Here is an 11,800-nt window from a genome sequence, read left to right as displayed (position 1 = left end):
CTGCAAATGCAGAGGAGACACGGGTTCAAGCCCTGGTCCGGGTCCGGGAAGATCCCACATGCCACGGAGCAACTAAGCCCGTGCACCACAACTACTGAGCCACTTTGAAGCCCAACCCATAGGATGGCAGAAACATTTGCAAATCATATATCTGAGAAAGGTCTATTTTCCAGAATGCATAAAGAAACCTTACAAGTCAACAACAAAAAGATAAGCAACCCAGTTAAACAATGGGCAAAGGACTTGAATAGGCATTCCTCCAAAGCAGATGTACAAATGCCGAAGAGGCACAGGAAAGGATGCTCAACGTATTTAGTCATTAGAGAAATGCAAATCAAAATCACCATGAGATACCACTTCACACCCACTAGGATAGCTAATACAAGCAAAACGAAGCAAAAAAAACCCCAGAAAATAACAAGTTTTGGAGAAGATGTGGAGAAATTGGGACACACATACACTGCTTGTTGGGAATGAAAAAATGGTAGAGCTGCTGTGGAAATCAGTAGGGTGGTGGTTCCTCAATAAGTTAAACATAGAATTACCATATGACACTGCAATTCCACTCTGAGATATACGAAAAATTACAGACCAATAGCCTTTATGAATATCGATGCAAAAATCCTCGGAAGAATTCTAGCAAGCTGAATCCAGCAGCATATTATAAATATTACATTCCATGTCCAAATAGGAATTATCCCAGGAATGCAAGGATGGCTCAACATAAGAAAACTGATTAATCAAAACCACATTGATAAAATGAAGGGGGAAAACACCCTCATGATCATCTCAGTTGATGCAGAAAAAGCATTCAACAAAATCTAACAACTTTCATGATTAAAAAACAAACAAAAAACACCCAGCAAACTAAGAATAGAAGGGAAATTCCTCAACAAAATAAAAGGCTTTTATGAAATACCCTAGCTAATGTCATACTCAATGGTGGAAGACTGGAAGCATTTTCCCTAACATCAGGAACAAGAGAAGAATCCTTGCTTTCAGTGCTTCTACTCAAGACTGTAATGGAAGTCCTAGTCAGAGCAATGAGGCAAGAAAAAGAAATGAAAAGCATCGAAGTTGGAAAGGAAGTTAAACTACTTCTATTCTCAGATGACATGTTCTTCTGTACAGGAAACCCTAAAGAATCCACAAAACACTATTAGAGTTAACAAACGAATTCAACCAAGTTGCAGTATACAAGATCAACACACAAAAATCTGTTGTGTTTCCACAACAGATGAAAAAATAATCCAAAATGAAATTGACAACAGTTCTATTTCACACAACATCAAAAGGAATAAAACACACAGAGATAAATTTAGCCAAGGAGGTGCAAGGCTTGTGCACTGAAAACTACAAAGCACTGCTGCAAGAAATTAATGATGACCTTAAAAAGAAAAGGGGAAAGACAGCAGATTTTGTGGACGGGAAGACTTAATACTTTTAAGATGGCAATCCCACCCAAAGTTGTCTAGAGATTTAATGAAATCCCTATGGAAATCACAATGCTCTGTTTTACAGAAATGTAAAAGCCAATCCCACATGCATACAGAATTTCAAGTGACCTTGAATAGCCAAAATAATCTTGGAAAAGAAGAAAAAAGTTGGAGGACTCACACTTCCCTATTTCAAAACTTAGTCCAAAGCTACAGTTATCAAAACTATGTGGTACTAGCATAAGGATAGACACATAGATCAGTGGAGTCCAGAAATAAACCCATAGATCTATCCCATGGGTTGTAAACCCAAATGAGTTGAAAACAGGTGTTCAAACAGAACCCTGCACAGGAATGTTCACCAGAGCACTATGCCCGACGGGCACAAGGCGGAAGTCACCCAAATGTACATCAGCTGCTGAGCGGATACACAACATGTGTGGTCTAGCCACGCATTGGAATATTATTCAGCCTGCTGAATATTATTCAGCCAGGAATATTATTCATTTGGAAGCAGATATATAGTCGTGATGGTGGCCCAGCACCGCCAGTGTATACTTGGTGCCCCTGGATGGTCCGCCATTAGCTGCCTTCTCTGTACAAAGTTCCCATCTGGTGGACAGTGAGAGTTCCACCAAAGAGAGGGTCCAGCGAACACAGTGAGCAGGATCCTGCCAGCGCCATTTCTTTGCAGGCCCAGGACCCCGGCGGAGGGGGTGGGGGCGGGGTGAGGTGGGGTGGGGGAGGGGTTATGGGAAAGCAGTGACCTCACAGGGTGCTCCCCGACCAATGAGGGCCCGGCCTATGGTCGCTAGGATACGGAGGAGGGGCCTGAGAACACCGGTTGTCTTGAGATGTTGGGACCAGCAGGCACAACCGACCGACCCTCATTCCGCCGCACCTCATCCCAGCGCACCGCAGAGCGAGGCCGTCGCAGAAAGCGCGCCCAATGGCCAGCATGTCGGGGAAGAGGGGCCGTCGAGGGTCACCCGGTCGCCGCTCCCACACCGCCCGAGCCGAGCTGTCCTTCTCCGTGAGCCACATGGAGCGCCTCCTGCGGGAGGGCCACTACGCCCAGCGCCTGAGCTCGTCTGCACCCGTCTACCTAGTGGCCATCATCCAGTACCTGGCGGCCAGGGTCCTGGAGCTGGCACGCCATGAGGCCCAGAACAGCAGCAGGAGGCACCTCACTCCGGAGCCGGTGGACGTGGCGGCCCGCAGCAACGCGCTGCTCAGAGACTTGTTCAGGACTATAGCACCATCTCCCAGGTGGCCCTGGCCCAGCCCTAGCTGCCCAACGACACCTGGGTTCCCGGCCCCCGGGGGGCGCGGCCGTCAGGCGCCAGGTCCGCTCACCGACCAACCGCACAGCCCGGGCGGCCCCGGCCTGCCCGCCGCCTTGGGCACAGTCACTGCGAGTCAATAAAGTGTTTCAAGAGACCCCCTGCGCATGCTTCACTCACTTGGAGTGGGAGGTGGTGGTGGTGGGACACCCCTCGTCGGAGGGATGGGGGCGGGGGTCTGGCCGGAGTTGGGGGGTGGGGGGCGTGGAGTCGGGGGTCACAGACAGAGAGGAGCGGTCTCCCATGGTGACAGTGCATGGGGTGGCCCTGGGTGGGAGAGGCTGGCTGCGGCGGGGCTGGGGGCGGACTGGGGCCTGGGGTGAGGCCGGACAACAGAAGGCTGCCCCGCTGGCTCTGAGCAAGTCGGAGCCAGGCCAAAGTCCCCAGAGGGACGGGGTTCCTTGCGGCGGCGCTCGACACCGCGAGGGCGGTGTCGTGATAGGGTGAAGGTGCCAAGGCGACCGACCGCCCTGGGTGCGGGAGGCAGGGGTGGGCGGACAGAGCGCTTGGCATGGACTCCCATGGGGCAGGGGCTTTGACGGGAAGATTGAGGCTTGATCCGGATTGGGGTGGGCGGGACACAATCAACACATAAGCAAAGTCAGAATTAGGGTCACGCGGGGTCAAGAGTTTTTGGTTGTGTTCCCCTAGAGATGCCAAGAGATGCCCTGCTTGGCAACCTGCGTGAACAAGCTGTAACCTAGCAACAGTGGGCGGGCGCCCGGCCAGGCCCCACCCCAGCACCCCTGGTTTGCATACGAAGCTTGCACCAGGCACAGCCCCTACCCTCAAGATTCCTGCATATGAATCTTGACACTGGAAAGGCTTTTCTCCCAAACCCTCAATTTGCATATGTGACTTTCGCTGGACCGGGCTCTGCCTCCGATCACTCAATTTGCATGTCACCGTGGAAATGGCGGTTTAGCATAGAAAGCTAGAGTAGTAACCACGTGTGAGACACACGTTTTAAAATTAATTCTATATGTTTATGCCTTACGTATTTTTGATTAGTGAGAAACTTTATGCCTACTGCTTCCCTGATAGGGTACTAGCCTTTTAATGAAATTTAATTTCTTCATTTTTAATAATGAGAGTGTAATACCTGCCCACCATTTCAGAATAGTGGTTAGAAGAGTTAGCGAGAAATTACATATATTCGATATATAAACCTGATATATAATATATAACATAAAATATTTTTAAAATATATAAAAATATAGTTGTGCTAAAATAAGAATTTACCAAGTAGTGGGGACAGTACTGCATGCAGTCCATGGCACTCTGTTATTTCTTTTTTTTCAATATTATGCAATAAAATCACCCTCTTTTGGAGCCCAGTTCTACGAACTTAGCACATGTACATATGTGTGTATCCACCACCACATTCAGGATATGGAACAGCTCCAGCAACCCAGGAAAGTCCCTGGTCTGCTGGCCCCGTTTAAGTGCTTGATTTTTGCTAAAATAACGTTTGTTACGTAGAGTCCTGGGTGGGGAGTTGGATGGTGAGCCAAGATTCAACAAAGACCACAAGGGAAAGTGAAGTAGAGAAGTTTATTACTGTACTCACAGGTCCTGGATGAGGTACACAGCACACCTGGAGGGCCACACAGGAGGTCAAGGCAGGGCACAGGCAGAGGGCAAGCAGCAGGACCTGCAGCTTATGCCTTTATTAGGGTCCATAGGTGATGTGTTTCTGAGGTTCCCTGGATAAGGCCAGATTGGCAATTCAACACCATAAAAAGAGCAGGGTTTTCATAAGCTCTGTTGGAGTCCTATCTAAGGGACCCACAAGGGGAAGGAGCTGGGAGGCGGAAGAGACTGTTTTATCACCAGGGGCTTTGGGGAACTCATATCAGTTACACTTTCTTGTGACTTAGCTGGCTGCCATCCAGGGCATGCCCTTGAGGTTAGGTTTCAGTCCACCCAAGGCCCCTGCAGGCCCCTTAGCCATATAAAAAGAATGCAGAGGCTGCAATATTATGGAGTAGTTTAGTTTAACTAAACTCTCAACAGTTGTCAAACTCTTTCTTCAGACCTAACCCTTGACAACCACTGCTCTGTTCTCCATCTCTAAAAACTGCCTTTCCCATATGTCTTGCAAGTGGATTCATAAAGTGTGTCAGCTATTGAGGTTGGCTCCTATCACTAAACATACTGCTTTCGAGGTTCATCTAGATTGTTATGTGTATCAGTAGTTATGTTCTATTGTTGAGTAGTATTCCATTGTGTGCATGTGCCACAGTTTGTTTACCCGTTGGCCTATTGTAGGACATTTTGGTTGTTTCCAGGTTTTGCAAATTTTTAATAAGGCTGATATGAACACTCATGGATAAGTTTTTGTATGAACTTAAATTTTCATTTCTCTTAGGTAAATACCCAGGAGCTGGACTGCTGGGTCATATGAAAAGGCTCCTCAGGTCTCTTCCCAATTAGCCTCATCCTCATCCCCTAGGGGCAACCACTGTTCTTATTTTTTTCACCACATATTGCTTTTGTCTGTTTTAGAACTTCAAATAATGGAATCATACATGTAAATACTTTCAATGAAGCCTCTTTTGAGATCCACTTATGTTGGACGTGTGCATCAATGATTCATGCCTTTTTATCACCTAGTGTTATTTAGCTATATTGGTAAACTACACATGATTTATACGTTCAACAGTTGATGGACATCTGGCCTGTTTTCAGTTCTTTATTATTATGAAAGAAGCTGCTATAAGCATCTGTGTTCATGTTACTGTGTACACTTATCTTTTCATTTTCCTTGGGTAATTCCTAAAAGTGAAAGTGTTTGTGTAATAGGTTAGGTGTATATCTAGCTTTATGAAAAACTGATAAAGATACTAGAGGGGAAGATGGCGGAAGAGTAAGACACGGAGATCACCTTCCTCCCCACAGATACACCAGAAATACATCTACACGTGGAACAGCTCCGACAGAACACCTACTGAAGGCTGGCAGAAGACCTCAGACCTCCCAAAAGGCAAGAAACCCCCCACGTACCTGGGTAGGGCAAAATAAAAAAGAATAAACAGAGACAAAAGAATAGGGACGGCACCTGCACCACTGGGAGGGAGCCGTGGAGGAAAGGTTTCCTAGAAGCCCCTTCGCGGGCAGAGGCTGCGGGTGGCGGGGAGGGAAGCTTCAGAGCCACGGAGGTGAGCGCAGCCACAGGGGTGTGGAGGGCAAAGCGGAGAGATTCCCGCACAGAGGATCGGTGCTGACCGGCACTCAGCAGCCCGAGAGGCTTGTCTGCTCACCCGCCGAGGCAGGCGGGGCTGGGAGCTGAGGCTCGGGCTTCGGTCGGAGCTCCGGGAGAGGACTGGGGTTGGCGGCGTGAACACAGCCTGCAGGGGGTTAGTGCGCCACGGCTAGCCGGGAGGGAGTCCGGGGAAAAGTCTGCACCTGCCGAAGAGGCAAGAGACTTTTTCTTCCCTCTCTGTTTCCTGGTGCGTCAGGAGAGGAGATTAAGAGCGCCGCTTAAAGGAGCTCCAGAGACGGGCGTGAGCCACGGCTAAAAACGCGGACCCCAGAGACGGGCAGGACACGCTAAGGCTGCTGCTGCCGCCACCAAGAAGCCTGTGTGCGAGCACAGGTCACTCTCCACACCTCCCGTCCTGGGAGCATGTGCAGCCCGCCACTGCCCGGGTCCCGGGATCCAGGGACAACTTCCCCGGGAGAACGCACGGCGCGCCTCAAGCTGGTGCAACGTCACGCTGGCCTCTGCTGCCGCAGGCCCGCCCCGCACTCCGTGCCCCGCACTCCCCGCCCCGGCCTGAGTGAGCCAGAGCCCCCGAAGCAGCTGCTCCTTTAACCCCGTCCTGTCTGAGCAAAGAACAGACGCCCTCCAGCGACCTACATGCAGAGGCGGGGCCATATCCAAAGCTGAGCCCAGGGAGCTGTGAGAACAAAGAAGAGAAAGGGGAATCTCTCCCAGCAGCCTCAGGAGCAGCGGATTAAAGCTCCACAATCAACTTGATGTACCTGCATCTGTGGAATACCTGAATAGACAACGAATCATCCCAAATTGAGGAGGTGGACTTTGAGAGCAAGATTTATGATTTTTTCCCCTTTTCCTCTTTTTGTGAGTGTGTATGTGTATGCTTCTGCGTGAGATTTTGTCTGTATAGCTTTGCTTTCCCCATTTGTCCTAGGGTTCTATCCATCCGTTTTCTGTTTTTACTTTTCTTTAAAAAATTTTTTTTTCTTAATAATCATTTTTTATTTTAATAACTTTAATTTATTTTATCTTACTTTATTTTATTTTATCTTCTTTCTTTCCTTCCTACCCTCCTTCCTTCCTTCCTTCCTCCACCCTCCCCCTCCCTCCCTCCCTTCTTTCTTTCTTTCCTGTCTTCCTTCCTTCCTTTCTTTCTTTCTTTTTCCTTTCTTTCTTTTTCTTTCTTTCTTTCTTTCTTTCTTTCTTTCTTGCTTCGTTCCTTCCTTTTTTTCCTTCTTTTTCCTTCCTTCCTTCCGTCCTTTCTTTCTTTCTGCTTTTTCTCCCTTTTATTCTGAGCCGTGTGGATGAAAGGCTCTTGGTGCTGCAGCCAGGAGTCAGTGCTCTGCCTCTGAGGTGGGAGAGCCAACTTCAGGACACTGGTCCACAAGAGACCTCCCAGCTCCACATAATATCAAATGGCGAAAATCTCCCAGAGATCTCCATCTCAACACCAGCAAACAGCTTCACTCAACGACCAGCAAGCTACAGTGCTGGACACACTATGCCAAACAACTAGCAAGACAGGAACACAACCCCACCCATTAGCAGAGGGGCTGCCTAAAATCATAATAAGGCCACAGACACGCCAAAACACACCACCAGACGTGGACCTGCCCACCAGAAAGACAAGATCCAGCCTCATCCACCAGCACACAGGCACTAGTCCCCTCCACCAGGAAGCCTACACAGCCCACTGAACCAACTTTAGCCACTGGGGACAGACACCAAAAACAACGGGAACTACAAACCTGCAGCCTGCAAAAAGGAGACCCCAAACACAGTAAGATAAGCAAAATGAGAAGACAGAAAAACACACAGCAGATGAAGGAGCAAGATAAAAACCCACCAGACCTAACAAATGAAGAGGAAATAGGCAGTCTACCTGAAAAAGAATTCAGAATAATGATAGTAAAGATGATCCAAAATCTTGGAAGTAGAATAGACAAAATGCAAGAAACGTTTAACAAGGACCTAGAAGAACTAAAGATGAAACAAGCAATGATGAACAACACAATAAATGAAATTAAAAATACTCTAGATGGGATCAATAGCAGAATAACTGAGGCAGAAGAACAGATAAGTGACCTGGAAGATAAAATAGTGGGAATAACTACTGCAGAGCAGAATACAGAAAAAAGAATGAAAAGAACTGAGAACAGTCTCAGAGACCTCTGGGACAACATTAAACACACCAACATTCGAATTATAGGGGTTCCAGAAGAAGAAGAGAAAAAGAAAGGGGCTGAGAAAATATTTGAAGAGATTATAGTTGAAAAGTTCCCTAATATGGGAAAGGAAATAGTTAATCAAGTCCAGGAAGCACAGAGAGTCCCATACAGGATAAATCCAAGGAGAAATACGCCAAGACACATATTAATCAAACAGTCAAAAATTAAATACAAAGAAAACATATTAAAAGCAGCAAGGGAAAAACAACAAATAACACACAAGGGAATCCCCATAAGGTTAACAGCTGATCTTTGAGCAGAAACTCTGCAAGCCAGAAGGGAGTGGCAGGACATATTTAAAGTGATGAAGGAGAAAAACCTGCAACCAAGATTACTCTACCCAGCAAGGATCTCATTCAGATTTGATGGAGAAATTAAAACCTTTACAGACAAGCAAAAGCTGAGAGAGTTCAGCAACACCAAACCACCTTTACAACAAATGCTAAAGGAACTTCTCTAAGCAAGAAACACAAGAGAAGGAAAAGACCTATAATAACAAACCCAAAACAATTAAGAAAATGGGAATAGGAACATACATATCGATAATTACCTTAAATGTAAATGGACTAAATGCTCCCACCAAAAGACGCAGATTGGCCGAATGGATACAAAAACAAGACCCATATATTTGCTGTCTACAAGAGACCCACTTCAGACCTAGAGACACATACAGACTGAAAGTAAGGGGATGGGAAAAGATATTCCATGCAAATGGAAACCAAAAGAAAGCTGGAGTAGCAATTCTCATATCAGACAAAATAGACTTTAAAATAAAGACTATTAGAATAGACAAAGAAGGACACTACATAATGATCAAGGGATCGATCCAAGAAGAGGATATAACAATTGTAAATATTTATGCACCCAACATAGGAGCACTTCAATACATAAGGCAAATACTAACAGCCATAAAAGGGGAAATCGACAGTAACACATTCATAGTAGGGGACTTTAACACCCCACTTTCACCAATGGACAGATCATCCAAAATGAAAATAAATAAGGAAACACAAGCTTTAAATGATACATTAAACAAAATAGACTTAATTGATATTTATAGGACATTCCATCTGAAAACAACAGAATAGACATTTTTCTCAAGTGCTCGTGGAACATTCTCTAGGATAGATCATATCTTGGGTCGAAAATCAAGCCTTGGTAAATTTAAGAAAATTGAAATTGTTTCAAGTATCTTTTCCGACCACAACGCTATGAGACTAGATATCAATTACAGGAAAAGATCTGTAAAAATTACAAACACATGGAGACTAAACAATACACTACTTAATAACGAAGTGATCACTGAAGAAATCAAAGAGGAAATCAAAAAATACCTAGAAACAAATGACAATGGACACACGACAACCCAAAACCTATGGGATGCAGCAAAAGCAGTTCTAAGAGGGAAGTTTATAGCAATACAATCCTACCTTAAGAAACAGGAAACATCTCGAATAAACAACCTAACCTTGCACCTAAAGCAATTAGAGAAAGAAGAACAAAAAACCCCAAAGTTAGCAGAAGGAAAGAAATCATAAAAATCAGATCAGAAATAAATGAAAAAGAAATGAAGGAAACGATAGCAAAGATCAATAAAACTAAAAGCTGGTTCTTTGAGAAGATAAACAAAATTGATAAACCATTAGTCAGATTCATCAAGAAAAAAAGGGAGAAGACTCAAATCAATAGAACTAGAAATGAAAAAGGAGAAGTAACAACTGACACTGCAGAAATACAAAAGATCATGAGAAATTACTACAAGCAACTCTATGCCAATAAAATGGACAACCTGGAAGAAATGGACAAATTCTTAGAAATGCACAGCCTGCCAAGACTGAATCAGGAAGAAATAGAAAATATAAACAGACCAATCACAAGCACTGAAATTGAAACTGTGATTAAAAATCTTCAAACAAACAAAAGCCCAGGACCAGATGGCTTCACAGGCGAATTCTATCAAACGTTTAGAGAAGAGCTAACACCTATACTTCTCAAACTCTTCCAAAATATAGCAGAGGGAGGAACACTTCCAAACTCATTCTACGAGGCCACAACCACTCTGATACCAAAACTAGACAAAGATGTCACAAAGAAAGAAAACAACAGGCCAATATCACTGATGAACATAGATGCAAAAATCCTCAATAAAATACTAGCAAACAGAATCCAACAGCACATTAAAAGGATCATACACCATGATCAAGTGGGGTTTATTCCAGGAATGCAAGGATTCTTCAATATATGCAAATCAATCAATGTGATACACCATATTAACAAACTGAAGGAGGAAAACCATATGATCATCTCAATAGATGCAGAGAAAGCTTTCGACAAAATTCAACACCCATTTATGATAAAAACCCTCCAGAAAGTAGGCATAGAGGGAACTTTCCTCAACACAATAAAGGCCATATATGACAAACCCACAGCCAACATCGTCCTCAATACTGAAAAACTGAAAGCATTTCCACTAAGATAAGGAACAAGACAAGGTTGCCCACTCTCACCACTCTTATTCAACATAGTTTTGGAAGTTTTAGCCACAGCAATCAGAGAAGAAAAGGAAATAAAAGGAATCTAAATCAGAAAAGAAGAAGTAAAGCTGTCACTGTTTGCAGATGACATGACACTATACATAGAGAATCCTAAAGATGCTACCAGAAAACCACTAGAGCTAATCAATGAATTTGGTAAAGTAGCAGGATACAAAATTAATGCACAGAAATCTCTGGCATTCCTATACACTAATGATGAAAAATCTGAAATTGAAATCAAGAAAACACTCTCATTTACCACTGCAACAAAAAGAATAATATATCTAGGAATAAACCTACCTAAGGAGACAAAAGACCTGTATGCAGAAAATTATCACACTGATGAAAGAAATTAAAGATGATACAAATAGATGGAGGGAAATACCATGTTCTTGAATTGGAAGAATCAACATTGTGAAAATGACTCTACTACCCAAAGCAATCTACAGATTCAATGCAATCCCTATGAAACTACCAATGGCATTTTTCATAGAACTAGAACAAAAAATTTCACAATTTGTATGGAAACACAAAAGACCCCGAATAGCCAGAGCAATCTTGAGAACGAAAAATGAAGCTGGAGGAATCAGGCTCCCTGACTTCAGACTATACTACAAAGATACAATAATCAAGACAGTATGGTACTGGCACAAAAACAGAAATATAGATCAATGGAAGAGGATAGAAAGCCCAGAGATAAATCCATGCACATATGGTCACCTTATCTTTGATAAAGGAGGCAGGAATGTACACTGGAGAAAGGACAGCCTCTTCAATAAGTGGTGCTGGGAAAACTGGACAGGTACATGTAAAAGTATGAGATTAGATCACTCCCTAACACCACACATAAAAATAAGCTCAAAATGGATTAAAGATCTAAATGTAAGGCCAGAAACGATCAAACTCTTAGAGTAAAACATAGGCAGAACACTCTATGATATAAATCAGCAAGATCCTTTTTGACCCACCCCCCAGAGAATTGGAAATAAAAACAAAAATAAACAAATGGGACCTAATGAAACTTCAAGCTTTTGCA

General features: G+C 44.3%; 1 protein-coding gene across 1 annotated transcript; it reads left to right on the top strand.

The window, feature by feature from the left end:
* The first annotated feature begins 2,272 nt into the window (after window positions 1–2,272).
* Window positions 2,273–2,862, top strand: LOC117310389 (histone H2A-Bbd type 2/3-like). The gene has a single exon (XM_033849946.2). The coding sequence runs from the start codon at window positions 2,386–2,388 to the stop codon at window positions 2,860–2,862; it is 477 nt and encodes a 158-aa protein (XP_033705837.2). The 5' UTR covers window positions 2,273–2,385.
* The last annotated feature ends 8,938 nt before the right edge of the window (window positions 2,863–11,800 follow it).

This window comes from Tursiops truncatus, chromosome X (assembly GCF_011762595.2).
Source record: "Tursiops truncatus isolate mTurTru1 chromosome X, mTurTru1.mat.Y, whole genome shotgun sequence".
NCBI classification, from domain to species: Eukaryota; Metazoa; Chordata; class Mammalia; order Artiodactyla; family Delphinidae; genus Tursiops; species Tursiops truncatus.
This window is presented reverse-complemented; position numbering and strand designations above follow the sequence as displayed.